The sequence below is a fragment of the Misgurnus anguillicaudatus genome, chromosome 25 (assembly GCF_027580225.2).
Source record: "Misgurnus anguillicaudatus chromosome 25, ASM2758022v2, whole genome shotgun sequence".
Taxonomy (NCBI): Eukaryota; Metazoa; Chordata; class Actinopteri; order Cypriniformes; family Cobitidae; genus Misgurnus; species Misgurnus anguillicaudatus.
This window is the reverse complement of record NC_073361.2, coordinates 24756119-24771260: the sequence shown is the minus strand read 5'-3', so window position 1 is coordinate 24771260 and position 15142 is coordinate 24756119. Positions and strand designations below refer to the sequence as shown.

At 38.2% G+C, this 15142-nt stretch overlaps 1 protein-coding gene across 1 annotated transcript in view; it reads right to left on the bottom strand.

Moving 5' to 3' along the window:
• Positions 1–472: 472 nt before the first annotated feature.
• The window catches only part of ek1 (eph-like kinase 1), a 74621-nt gene continuing 59951 nt past the window's right edge, over positions 473–15142 (bottom strand). The window contains exons 12-17 of the mRNA XM_073863695.1: positions 10660–10721; positions 7523–7731; positions 7093–7243; positions 6019–6212; positions 3806–3943; positions 473–2005 (exon numbers count right to left, since the gene is read on the bottom strand). Coding sequence (XP_073719796.1) covers positions 1903–2005; positions 3806–3943; positions 6019–6212; positions 7093–7243; positions 7523–7731; positions 10660–10721 — 857 coding nt within the window. The 3' untranslated portion in view covers positions 473–1902. The remainder of the gene's footprint in view (positions 2006–3805; positions 3944–6018; positions 6213–7092; positions 7244–7522; positions 7732–10659; positions 10722–15142) is intronic.

Sequence of the window (15142 nt, the reverse complement as noted above, 5' to 3'; positions counted from 1 at the left end):
TTAAAATCAATTTATTTTAACAGTTTCCTTACCAGAGTGCTGGAGTTGTGCTATTACTTAATACTGTTTTACAGTACCTAAATATGACCCTGGACCACAAAAAACAGTCAAAAAAAATGTTTTTATTGAAATGTATATACATAATCTTAAGATGAATAAATAAGCTTTCCATTGATGTACGATTTATGGGATATGGCAATATTTGACAGAGATTTGGAAATCTGGAATCCGAGGGTGCAGGAATATCAATATATTGAGAAAGTCGCCTTTAAAGTTGTCCAAACGAAGTCCTTACCAACATACACTGCAAAAAATTACTGTCTTAGTATTTTTGTCTTGTTTTCTGTAGAAATATCTAAAAATTCTTAAATCAAGATGCTTTTTCTTGATTAGCAAAATGACCCAAGAAAATACACTGCAAAAAATGATTTTCAAGAAAAAAAATTCTTAGTACTTTTCTTAAAAATGAAGTGTGTATTAGTGAAAAATTAAAATCCTGAGAATGCTTAGCTTTTCCCAACACCATAAAGCTAATATATCCATTACATTCTACAGCCTCACAATCCTCGTCTGTCCAAAGCTAAAGTTGAAGGTTTAAAATAAGAGTTACGACATTGCCTTAATTTACAACTGACAAACCTTTAAAACACTAAGTCATTACTGTACAAATACAATAACCAACACTGTACAAAGTCTCAATTTTTACTTCAGTACAATCTTCTTCCTTATTACTGTTACACGTAGCCATTTCATAGTGCAAAACGAAGCACTGCCTATAAACATGGGAAAACGGTTGACGGATTTATTTTCGAAGCACTGGCAACATGGAAATATCAGTTACTGACACGCAGGATTTAAAACATTGTGCATGAAATGATGTGAAAATTGTATGTTTAAGCCTCTCCAGTCATTATCAGACCATTTGGAAATGTATTAAAGTAGTATCACTTGCTCGGTAACCAGCGGACTGACACTAAACAGGATCCAAGACAAATATAGTTTGTACAGTTCACCAAGTGTACCTCCATCAACACCAGTAGGTTTTGGAGATGCCATCCCTCTGATTAACTGCACAAAAATATTCCCGTCTCCTTCAATCAAAGCAATGAGGCGTGGACTGATGATGTAAAATATGTAATGAAAACCCGCATCAAACGACAGGGCTCTCCACATTGCCGTGTTGAAAAAGAGGAACAAAAGTTGCAGGCAGCGTGAAGGAAAAATCTTGCTTGAGATTTTTGTCTTTTATGTGAGATTGCCCATCTGTCCTTTTAAGAGTCTGCAACGATTACTTCATCTCCAAGCTTTCGCTTTTTCTGCTGCTGCACATTGAAGGTCAAGAAGGTGGGTCTCCGAATACTCCACCGTGGATGTGACATTTTCCACAGATGCTGGCGAACGTAGATTTGGCTGAGTATAAATGTGTTCTGTATAAAAGTGTGTGTGTGTGTGTTTGTGAGAAATCAGTGTTTCGTTGCTTTATGCAACTGATGAGGAGTCTTGCTAAACTATTACCATGTACACAAGTCTGCATGAACCCCTTTCATGCCTTCATGACCACCACAACATCAAACTAGCATCGCTTGCAAAACAGTTCAAGATTCACAAGACACAGTTGGTGTTTCTTCAAGGTCTTCTGTACATACAATGAGGAGTGGAGCGTGATGTCACAGTGCTGTGATGTCACATGGTGTAGGTTCTCAATTTCCCTCCAATCGCTGGATCTTCAATACTAAGTGGTGTGAACGTCCACAGTCTCCGATCACTTCGTATTCCTGTAGGGCGGATGAACGTCAGTGCTGGTAGAGAAATAAGACATTGAGTCATTTTGCAGCAAGATGCCTCCATGTGGCACGAATGCTCCTCCTCAGTAGAAGTGAAATGGGTCTGGGAAGTTGAGGGCTATACTTGAACCTGAGCCCTGTGTTGTGCTTGAAGACACTGGATACTAGAAATGATCTTTTTCTGATGGCCCGCCAGTGCTACACCCATCTGATCCAGTTCACTGTAAAAGGAAGGGAAGGTGGAAGAGGGGATGAAATAAAAATGCTTTTGTGAGGAGAAACCTGCTAAGAAACAACAGCTTAGATCAGCTAGGCAAATGACTCATTAGCTATAACTGCTTGGCCAAGCTAGGGGTGTAACAATACATCTATATGGAGACAATGCTTCGATCATGATAATGCATCGATGCAATCTGTAAAATATCGGTATGAGACACGCGTACACTTGTTCACTTTATGTACGTCTGTGCGTCAGATTGTGATGCAACAAAAAAAAACCGGTAGTAGCACCAAAAAGACAGACGCAAAAAAACTTTGTGTCTGCTGTCAGACACTAACTAAATATCGATAAATCAATCGATATTAGGGATTCATCGAATCCAGATTTTTTGGGTTTAAGATTCGGTGGAAACCGAATACTGAATCCTACTCGCATCCTTATTCCATCAACACAGTAAAACACATTAATGAAGTAAACAACTTCCACAGCAGTGTATTTTTCATTTTATTTGATTTTAAAGCAACACTATGTAGTTTCCATGTAAAAATTACTTACAGCTCCCCCATGTGGTTGAAAAGCACAACAGTGCCTGGTGTCAGACACTCTTCTGCAGGCAGGGGGAGGGGCGGGGCTGTGTTTCCTTCCCTCCACCGCCACTTTCAGAGTGTGCTTGTAGCAGCTAGGAAGCTGCTCAGGTTGCAGCAACAGTACAATTTGTCCAGTTAAAAGTTGTTCTATCACTGAAATAATTTTAGAGACATTATTTAAAGGTAAAAAACCTACATAGTGTTGCTTTAACTGTAAAAAAAAGGATAGGCAACATTATGCCAGGATGACAAGTGGGAAAAACTATTTTGACAATTACCATAAGCCTATGCATAATGAAAGCGATGTGGTGCGCTAGTTTTTTCCAGGTGCGTCCACGAAATGTGAACCGCCTCTAAGGCTCACCGAAAAAAAAACGCTTATCTCCACGTCAGGACACGATGTGTGTAATCAACGGCCGGGTGACGTCGACCAGCGTAGCGCAAGCCTAGGGTTCGGTGGAAAAAAATCTAAGATTCGGCCGAACCCGAACCCAGTCAAAATGCCCAGTATTCAGCCGAATCTGAATCCTGGATTCGGTGCATCCCTAATCGATATACCCCAGAAACGAATAGATTTTTACATTTTTTGTGGGGGGTTCGGCTACAATTTCAAGTATAATGTTTTTTCAAAATTTTTGCACCTGTTATTTGATCCAACTGTGTTCAAATGTCTAAAGTTCAGTTTTAACTAAAATGGAACGAGAAAAAAATATTTTTATCATTACGTACTGTGTGCCATTTCCTGTTTTATCTTTAAAAACAATAGTTGGCAATTTCAAGTATAATCTTTTTTCAACATTTTTGCACCTGTTATTTGATCCAACTGTGTTCAAATGTCTAAAGTTCAGTTTTAACTAAAATGGAACGAGAAAAAAATATTTTTATCATTACGTACTGTGTGCCATTTCCTGTTTTATCTTTAAAAACAATAGTTGGCAATTTCAAGTATAATCTTTTTTTCAACATTTTTGCATCTGTTATTTGATCCAACTGTGTTCAAATGTCTAAAGTTCAGTTTTAACTAAAATGGAACGAGAAAAATTATTTTTATCATTACGTACTGTGTGCCATTTCCTGTTTTATCTTTAAAAACAATAGTTGGCAGTGCAGCGTATACACTGTCAGTATGCACTATCATTGCATTGCGAACACAGGAATTTAGAAATGCCACCAAACATTTTAAGCGTAGCAAACAAAGACCTGCAGCTGTTTACCTGGCACTGACGTACAGGACCGAGTCCAGGGAAACGTAACCGGCACTGGAGAACTGTTCCTTGTACTGACCCATTTTAATTAAGTCAAGCCAGTCCCCTACTGTACTGACCCCGGCCTCAGGGGTCACTGGATCCTCCCTGTGGTAAGGGATAAAAAAGTCAGGATTAAATTTTTTTTTTTTGCATAATGTTGCAAAAATATTTGTAAGCTTGACGTTTACAAATAAATGGTACAAACAGGTTATCCAATCATTTATCACATATAATTATTAAAAATAAACAGTAGCACAACCAGCCCATATTATAAGAGTAAGAGGAAGAAGGTGGAAAATAGCCAATAAAACTAAATAATTGCTGTTCTTGGAGCAAGAAGTCTTAATATAAGCTGACATCAGTAGATAAATAAATTGCTCTACAGTACCGGCATTTGTCAAAATTAACACACAATAATGATTTCATAAGCGTAAGCTTGATAAATGACTTCCCTTATGTGTTCTAGCATGTGTGTGCGTGTCACATATTATCAGTAGTTTATATGGGTCTGGATGTCACACGTTAAGCTTTCCAGATCCAGAAGGAAGCCAGATAGCAGAACAAACCACATCTCTATCACTGCCTCTATGTAGCAACAAACACACACACAAGCACTTAGACCAAGTAATTTAGATCTAAACCCATTTTATTTAATGGCAGAGACACAGGACAGGGACTTCCCAGGGGTTTGTGGGAAAATGCAGCTTGCGGATTCTGCTTTAATCGTGGCCAGCGCTGGCTAAACAATCCAGTCCTCCATCTGCCTCCCATTTTGGCAGCCCTCGAAATGCGGCAGTGGGACAGACAGGCAATCAGATATCTGCCAAGACCACCCCTAACCCCTCCCAATGCAGAGTACCAGACACCAGAGTTGTGATTGTTCGTTCAGACTTACATCTGGCTTCAATCTAGATTCTTTGGATGTCTTATCTGTTTCATTTATTCTGAACTTGTTGGATTACCGCAAAAGAAAATGAATCCAGATTTTGATCGCACACCTGAGAAACATCAAAACGCCCGACATGAAAATATCAGATTCTCAGCCAAGTTTAACAGCCAAATCTAAAAGGTTTTACATGAACCATCATAAAATCATTACTCAGAGGATATATTATTCAGAGTAATGTATCACACGCTCAAAAGATGATCATTTCTATGCACAAGCACCAAAACGCTATTATTTTTATTCAGATGCCCATTTTACAGATATTTACACGTAGGCCTTAGTAGAAAAATAAGTTTTAACTCTCTAAAAAAAGAAAGAGTCCACATTAAAGGGACACTCCACCTCCTTGAGAATATGCTAATTCTCCAGGTCCCCCAAAGTGAAACAATTTACCTCTACCGTTTTGCAATCCATTCAGCCAATCTCCGGGTCTGGCGCTATCACTTTTAGCATAGCTTAGCATAATCCATTAAATCTGATTAGACCATTAGCATTGCGCTCAAAAATTACCAACGAGTTTTGATATTTAAAACTTGCCTCTTCTGTAGTTACATCGTGTACTAAGACCGACAGAAAATTCAAAAAGTGGCGATTTTCTAGGCAGATATGGCTAGGACCTATTCTCTCATTCTGGCGTAATAATCAAGGACTTTGTTGCCATACTATGGCTGCAGCAGGCGCAATGATATTACGCAGCAGCTGAAAATAGTCCCCTTAGTAACATTCAATGGCAGGGGACTATTTTCGGGCAGTGGGTAATATTATCATTGCGGCTCCTGCAGCCATGTTACGGCAGCAAAGTCCTTGATTATTACGCCAGAATGAGAGTATAGTTAGCCATATCTGCCTAGAAAATTTTAAACTTTTAATTTTCCGTCGGTCTTAGCACACGATGTAACTACAGAAGAGTCAAGATTTAAATAGGAAAAATATCCAAACTCTTTGGTCATTTTTTTCAGCGTGATGCTAATGGTCTAATTAGATTCAATGGATTATGCTAAGCTATGCTAAAAGTGGTAGCGCCAGACCCGGAGATCAGCTGAATGAATTTCCAAAATGGTAACAATCAAATGTTTAACTCTATGGGAGCTGAAAAATTAGCATATTTTCAAAAAAAGTGGAGTGTCCCTTTAAGGACTGTTTATTATACTGCATGTGAAAGAAACAAACCACCATACTCAAACAAACAGATCAACTTTATTGAAATCTAATCCACACAGCGAAGCAGACTCACCAGACCGCAGTGTTGGCCAGCTGCTTCAGGCAGCTAGGATTTCGGATGAGCCTGTCCAGCGTGTTGACAATCTGCCCGAATTTCGGTCGATCGCTGCGGTTCTTTTCCCAGCAGTCCAGCATGAGCTGGTGAAGAACTACGGGACAATCCATTGGTGCCGGAAGCCTGTAGCCTTCATCTATAGCTTTTATCACCTGAAGGGACGAGAAAACCATCTATATAAAAAAATCATACTTTTATTAGCAGCACAGACGCTTCATGAATACTGAGTAGTTTTATACGTCCACTTAATGCATTTAGCTTTAGTGTAAGGTTACAGTAGATTAATTCATTTTTTATCCATCTGCGACTCGGAAATAAGCTTGAGATTTTATAGGAGACCGTCTTTGTTACGGCAATGGAGAGCTAGTTTAATTCCTATCCTTTTATGAAACGATTCTGCTGTAAGGAATAGAATAAACTAGCTAGATGCAAACATTCCCATTATCTTAACGCTTGCCTGGGAGACTGTAAATATGGAAATGCATGAGTGCCCGTTACCATGACGAACGGAGGAAGACAGATGGATTTGTGGTTTGTGCCATGAATTGAACTTTCAGTGTGCTTGCCCGACACAATAAAAGTGAATTCGGTAACAAGCATGCAAACATTTCAGTGTTCCAGCTTAAAGTATACAATCCCAAATCATTCCCGAATGTCTCAATTTCTCCCTAGCTTGTACACTCTCCAACAGCTTCTTTCCAAATCCTAAGTCTTCCCAAGGTGAAAATAAATAAATGCAAACGGTTTCCAAAGTGGAAAATCGTTCACAAGCCGACCACCACGGATTCAAATTCCCCTATTTGAAATCTGGAAATGTTCACTCTACAGACGCGTTTAATCTTTATACCTTTGTGAGATGAGAACTACGTTATTTTTTTTCCTCCCACTTCCAGCAGCAGACGTTTTATTACAAACGGATGAAGATCTGCACGTTTAAAGCGGGGTCAATGAAAAGCGTTACCTCACAAGCGTACTTATGTTTCTGTAATGGTTTATCGAGTGCGGTTGTATTGAAATCCAGCGTTTACTCACATCCTGATTGGACATTTCCCAGTACGGTCGCTCCCCGTAGGATATCACTTCCCACATGACAATGCCGTAACTCCAGACATCACTGGCTGACGTGAACTTCCTATAAGTGATTGCTTCAGGGGCTGTCCATCGAATGGGAATTTTACCACCCTGAGGGAACAATCACAAAATCAGGGTAAGAATAAGACATCGCATATGGATCACAAACATACAAAGCTTTAAATCTCAAGTCAGATCACATCCTTAAAAAACATACTGTGGCTTTAACATTCAGTGACAGTATCAAAGACAATTATTAATGAAAAAATAACAAAAACCATGCATGACAATATATATGACAATTAATTATCATCACCGAAACAAGTACATTTTATAATCTTCTTATAATATGTTATTCAATAGAGACTCCGAGGTACTTTCTGTGTCTCCCCGTGTTGTGTAGGCCGCTTCGGGATCATCCTCCAGCACCCGTGAAAGCCCAAAATCGGACACTTTACACACCAGGTTTCCGTTCACCAGAATGTTACGTGCTGCCAAATCCCGATGTACATAGTTCATCTCGGAAAGATACTGCATCCCTGCAGCTATGCCACGCATCATTCCCAAAAGCTGGATGACTGTGAACTGCCCGTCGTGTTTCTTCAAATAACAAAGAGTTCTTGTGTCAAAATCTGCTCCATGCAGCCATATTTCTGTCGTGTGCAACCCCTGTGGATTCTGGCACAGTTGGTCAGGTTTGTATTTGTCTCGTGAGTAATAACATAATTCATTGACTTCCTAATTAAATGTGTTGCGGGGCACGAGCTATTAACCGCAGTGAATGTATGATCATTCAGCCCTTTTATGCGAGCAATGGGAAACAAGTAAGCGACTAACCATATTATGATGTTTCATTATAGCGAGGTAAAATGATTGGGCGAGTAACTCTAATGTAATTTTGTCATGTGACCATATGTATAGAAATGGCCTGTCGTATACAGATGGCTGTAATTGAGTGATAAACATGGACACGGTAGCTGTGGACTAAGGTGTGTGAAATGCGATTACATTGCTAAACACTGAAATTTTGCACTACTATATTGACTATTAAACTGAATAACGTGCACCAAAATCCTTTGAAATAAACTACAAATTAGTAATTTGTTTTTGTTTGCATTTGTACTGAAAAATATTTTACTGTAATTTTCGGACTATAAGCGGTTTTTTTCATAACTTTGCTGGTGCTGCGTCTGAAGGGGGTCGCACACCAGCCGCGCAGCTCAGCATCGCGTCGCGTCTAGGACAACTCGGAGGTATCGTCAAACGGAAGTGCACATTAAATAGCGCAAGCTTTGTCAGATAGCGTCTACTTCAAAATGCAATATATACGTTAGCAGCCAATGTTAATTGTTAATGATTTGGGACAAATATGATGTTATTTAATGTTACACTATGTGAGTGGCACTCTGTGAGCAACTTTCTGAGTCATAGCTGGGCGGCGCGAACAGGCGCCACCTGTCGGCGCCGGTGTGCGTATACGAAAGCAATGTGTTCAAGTTTTTTAGAACAGCGCGACGCTGAGCTGCGCGTCCTGTGTGCGACCCCCTTTATAGTCAGGTGCGCCTTGCAAGTCAGTATGAATACATTTTGACATTTATGAGGCAAGAGACATCATTACCGTCTACAGCCGCAAGAGTCCGCTATATGCTGCTCCTGTATTTATGTAATTTAACGGATTCAGTGATGCGGAATGACGAGTCTACGAACTTCACGCTAGCTGGCTTGTTCGGTTAATTTAGACTATTCAAACTTCCAAGCAAGTTCTGTATTCTATGGTTTATCGTTTAAATAACTGATTATATTACTTTAACGTACAGACATCTATTCAGCCTGCTGTTCTCTCTGCTATTGTTTAGTTGAATAACTCGCCTTTCAGATTAAATGTCTGTTCTTCGGCTTGGATTTTGTGAAATAATAATAAATAATGAAATAATTTTTAATAATTTTAGTCCACTGCGATGTATATACGTTATTTTGTCTTATTGATGCATTTTGAATGATGTGGCTTATACTCCGGTGCGGCTTATAGTCCGGAAAATACGGTATATTTATTTCCATAATTTTTCAAAAAAGGCCCTTGGCATCACACAGTTTAGCCCTATTTTTCTTATGGTGGTATACTATTATAAGGCTTTTATTCATTGGGTTGTAATATAACCTATGTTTAACAGTGGCGGCCGTTGACTTCTTTTTTCGAGGGCGCTCAATGCGAAGTTCGTCACAACATGTATGTAGCCCATCATGTGTGTGGTTCCTTTTTTCAAAATATGTGTTCTGTGCATCGAGTGGTCATATGTGCATCACGTCTCTTGTCAGGGTAGGTGCTTGCTGCAGATGTGTCTAAGGGGTTTGTGATAAAAGAGATGCTTGCGTTTGCCAGATACTCGCATAATCTCATGAGTAATCAGAGTTTACTGTTAAGGGAGTGTCTTGTGTGTATTTTGGGAACTTGAGCGTCTCTTTTGTCATTAACGGTTTTGGCGCGTGTGCAGCAGGCACTTGTTTTGACAAAACACATGATGCACATGGTTCACATGACGCAACAAACATATATTTTGAAAACTCAAGCAACACACATGACACTCTGAACACTTATTTTGAATTAGCGCCCCTCGGATAAGCAGTCATGAGCCGCCACTGGTTTTTAAACCCAAAATGCTGGGTCGTCTTAACCCATTGTTGGGTCATTGTCTCGGCCGAATACTGGGGTTTTTGACGGGGTTCGGGTTCGCCCGAATCTTAGATTTTTTTTCCACCGAACCGAGCCTTAGGCTTGCGCTACGCTGGTCAACATCACGCGGCTGTTGATAACACACATCGGGTGCTGATGTGTAGATAAGCGGGGGTTTTTTTCGGTGAGCCTTAGGGGCGGTTCACATTTCGTGGACGCACCTGGAAAAAACTAGCGCATTGCTCCGTATCGCTTTCATTATGCATAGGCTTATGGTCATTGTCAAAATTGTTTTTCCCACTTGTCATCCTGGCATAATGTTGCTTATCCTTTTTTTTACAGTTAAATCAAATAAAATGAAAAATACACTGCTGTGGACGTTGTTTACTTCATTAATGTGTTTTACTGTGTTAATGGAATAAGGTAGCGAGTAGGATTCGGTATACGGCCGAATCTTAAACAGTGGATTCGGTATTTGGCCAAACCCAACAAATCTGGATTCGGTGCATCCCTACTCTACAGTAAATAAAAAGTCACAGTTTACCATGCTATCCCCTACATTAGTTACCAAGTAACCAATTGGCACACTTGCATCACACCATCTGCAGAAAAACTAAAATGTTTTGATCTCCAACTATGTTTGCTTGCTGATTTTTCATTTTCTTTTGCCGTAGTTATGAAACGCTAAGAAAGATGAAGAAAATAGGCAGCGGGAGGTGTGAACCCGAACAACATGCGAGTTGTCAAGCCCAGTGTGGCAGAAGGGAGCGTTCGCTTTGTGTTCCTGTGATATTTCACAGCATTTCCTTCGGTGCAAGTTGGCCTTCATCATCCACAGCGAAATAGAGCATGCTCACCTTCAAAAACGTGTCCAGAGATCCATTTTCCATGTACTCAGTCACTATCATCACAGGCTTACCTAAGGGACAGAGAGAGAGGAAAAGACAAAGTGTGAAAACACAGAGAGGGAGGCAGGAGAAAAAAATGGCTGTCATTTTTTTTAAAGGCGAATAAGAAAAAACACAGCAGAGAGGCAGAGAAAGGCTGACGCTTTGTGTCCTATATTTGATTCATTTCTGAGTTGACAGAGAAAAACATGCAGATGAAAAGCAGCGGCCCACCCCCCACTCGTCCCTACTTCACAGACCCTCTGTCGTTTTTCGGTTTCCTCTACCTGCTGCCTGTTACTCATACTGACAGCCCCTAATCAAAGCTCTCAATAACAGTCAGGCTGATAATTAGAGCGAGGTGTCCACTGAGAATATCTTTGTCCAGAAATACCTAAAATGGTAATGAGTTCCTTTAGAAGTGTGGCTGATGGAGGGGGTGAAGGGGGTGGGTGTTTAATTGCCTGGAGGGGTGGTGCTGATGAAGAAGAGGGGTGTAAAGATCTATAAACGGGTGACGTATTCACCTCTACGGTATGCTGCAGACACAGCTGCAAAACACATTTGGGGGGAGAAGAGGTGATGCGGGGGTGCGGAGGATTCGCACCTGCGTTGCACAATGTGATTAAAAATTCTCAACTGATTCCACCAAATAACATGCTGTCAGTCAGAAACACCCCCTTCACCCCACCTGCATGTGACAGGGAAGAGTGCACGCTAATCCGCCCTGATTATCAGACATGCTTGATGGATGTAACTCACGGCAGACGCTTTCACCTCAGGGCACCAGACACACGTCAACACAAAAGCCTTAGAGACCCCTGTACGTTTCTTCAAATCTACGGTTCTATACAAGTCGTACAATTTTACCTTCAGCATAACAATGACATAATCCTTTACACCCAACTTTTAAGTTTTATTTATTTTGCTGTGCAAAGATTAATCGTGATTAATCGCATACAAAATAAAAGTGCATTTTTGCCTAATATATGTGTGTGTACTGTGTGAAATTATTTTGTATATTTAAGCACGCACACACATATATACATTTTAGAACATTTTTATTTATATATCCATTTTTATTCTTAATATATAATATATAATATTTAGGGCTGGGAAAAGATTAATCTCGATTAATCGCATATAAAATAAACGTGATTTTTGGCATAATATAAGTGTGTGTACTGTGTGAAATTATTTTGTATATTTAAACACGCACACACATATATACATTTCAGAAAATTTTTATTTATATATCCATTTTTATTGTTAATATATAATATTTAGGGCTGGGAAAAGATTAATCGCGATTAATCGCATATAAAATAAAAGTGATTTTTGGCATAATATAAGTGTGTGTACTGTGTGTAATTATGGTGTATATTTAACCACACACATACATATATTCATGTCAAATTTTTTTATTTATATATCCATTTTTTTAGTTTATATATATAATATAGAATATATAAAAATATAAATAAATAAATATATATACACATGTAAATGTTTCTTAAATACATGAATGTGTGTGTATTTATATGTACATAATAATTACACACAGCACACACTCATATATTATGCGAAAAATCACTTTTATTTTGTATGCGATTAATCGCGATTAATCTTTTTCCAGCCCTAGAATATATAAATGTTTCTTAAATACATACATGAATGTATAATAATGCAAAATAACTACACACAGCACACACTTGTATGTTATGCTAAAAATCACTTTTATTTTGTATGCGATTAATCATGATTAACGCGTGATTTTATACAATGTATAAAATTATGTGATCGATAAGTTAGATCAATTTATGTTGTTATGTTACTTTAATATATCAAATTAAGTAGTTTCAACTTTGCTGGTCGAAATATAAAATTATACCATAAAATATCTTAATTAAAAACTTTTAATTAAAAAATTAAGGAAGCAACATTTTTTTTAAATGTACGCTGTAAAAAATTGTTTTATTACCTTAAATGTTTAAGTAAGATTTTAAATTGACTTTAAAGGTAATGTTTAACTTACAATTTTAAATGATTAATTGTTTTAATACTTCAACTAATCAAAATATGTTAATAATTAAAATGTGTAAATGCGCAATTTCAACTAATTTTCAAAGTTATATTACAACTCATAACTAGTCAAAACTTAAGAATATAAGTTCAAATGACTTGTACAGCCAGTTTGATCTTACACTGAAAAAAAATATTAATTCAATTTACTAATTTTTTTTAAGGAAAGTGGTTGCAATCAATTTATTTAAGCTACATTTAAACAAAAGTTTATTTTATTTTACTAATCGTTTTTGTTTAAATGTACCTAAAATAAATTGATTGCAACCACTTACCTTAAAAAATGTAGTAAATTGAATTAATCTTTTTTTTAGTTAGGGCAGCAACTTTTTAATGTATAGACTGCATGCTCACTGGCCCCTACACATGAAATGCAATTTCACACTTGCTCTGACCTATACAAAAAGGCACGTTCACACGTCACTGATCTTGCTACCCTGATAAATGCCAAAAACTCTTTGCTCTTAGTAAATAAGTGCTGTAATACTAGAAGTCTACAGGAAGAGAGACCAGAAGCCCTTAAGGACATAGGTCCTATACGAACACATCTGCCGTCAATTTCTACATACAATGTAAACCAGCAGGCAACGGACTGGAGAATTGTTGGAGAGTCAATGAATTCATTATAGTTATAATCTTTTCTTCACCAGAGGACAGGAAACCCTATTTAATCCAATAAAACCCCATTTAACCCTTTCGAGCTATTTATAGCACCTACCCCTTAGATATTGTGGTTTCGAACAGAATCTGGCTTGCAGTGTTTGTCCAAGCTGTCACTGTAAGTAAATCACCAGTGGATTCGTCGCACTCTTCAACGAAATCTCTCGACAAGCGTAGCGAGGGATATCAAAACGGATCACATGCTAACTTACCGTCATGGGACAAATTACTTTGACAGTGAGCTAGTTGGACAGCCCGGCCTTCGTATCTCAACCTTTAAAGCTTTGATCGCATTTTGGCCGAATATGAAATGCAGTTGTTCTCGCTGTCAACAGTTGTTTTCATACTCAACGGCTATACAGGCTAACATTGTGGTTTTAAAAGTGGCTGATGGCCCTTTTGAGAAGCTTGTTATTAAAATTAACTAGCTACTTATCCATGCATGCAGATTTGAAAGTGATGGATGTTGCACAATCAACAGGCCAGTGGCTTCATGAGTGCTTCAATTAGACAGTATTCACATACACTCAAAGGTCCATGATTGAAATGAAGTGATGAGCAGATTACACCCCACGGTGAGCCGATCTTCTCTAAATGTCCAACTGCAGTGAAAATGAAGCCGCCTTTGTAATTATAGTGATTATCATAGCATTAACGAACAGCCAATGAAAATGGATAGACTACAAAAGATACGTCCATGGACGTCGTGAGAGTGTTTTAAGCCCAAGCAAAGTCAAAGTAACAATGCTAGGGTGTTGCCAGGGTGTAGTTATGTAGTTGCTAAAGTGATCCGTGTAATTTTTACTGCATTGCTATGCCATTGCTACATTCTTAAAAACCCATTGTTTGTGGGGACAAACCCAACAGCTGGTTTAAATGACCTTATTTGACCCAAACATGTGTTTAAAATACCTGGATAAGCTAATTTGATCCCAGTGGTTGGGTCTGTACATATTTTGGGTTAAAAACAGCATTTTTTTTAGGGGCAAGACAACAACGTTTTGGGGTCCTGAAAACGCAAACTTTTGAAGCCGACACCTTGTCGTCTTTGTGTAAATGACGTAATTTTGAATATTAAATGAATATATTGAATAAATATCTGATTATAATTACATAATTTGCCGTGCGTCCAGTTAACCGGCAACTCCGCTTATGAAAACCCCCCCAAAAAGTCATACCACATTAAAATTAGGTACAGTTCATGTAGCCTTTGCACTAAACGTATAAGTTTGGTTTCATTTGTAAGCAGACACGACTTTTTTGTAAACACAATTATTTTTAGTGATAATGAAAACACTAGTTATGAAGGGCTAAAAAATTATTTCTAATAACTTTACTAAATACATTTGATCTTTCTGAAAAACTAATTGAAATTGGCCCTAAAATAATCTAGAAATGAACTGCAGCTAAAGCCACATGTCTGACCTTGATGTGTTTCATAAATTTCAGAGTTTTAAAGATATCATTTTCAGATTTGAATGTTTTAAACCATGAGATTTTTTTTACTCACATCTTTGCATTGCATTCTTTGAATGCATCGTTTCTATTATTTAGTGTCAGACTGCCCCATTAAGTAAGAATGTTCAGGGGAATAAACATTCACATCTCTTCAGACTGAATATAGCGTGTAATTATCATTCTTTTGTTATTAGTATATAATTACTGAACTATACAAACTATTTAGTGTTTTAATCCTTTTTTTCTTTGGCTT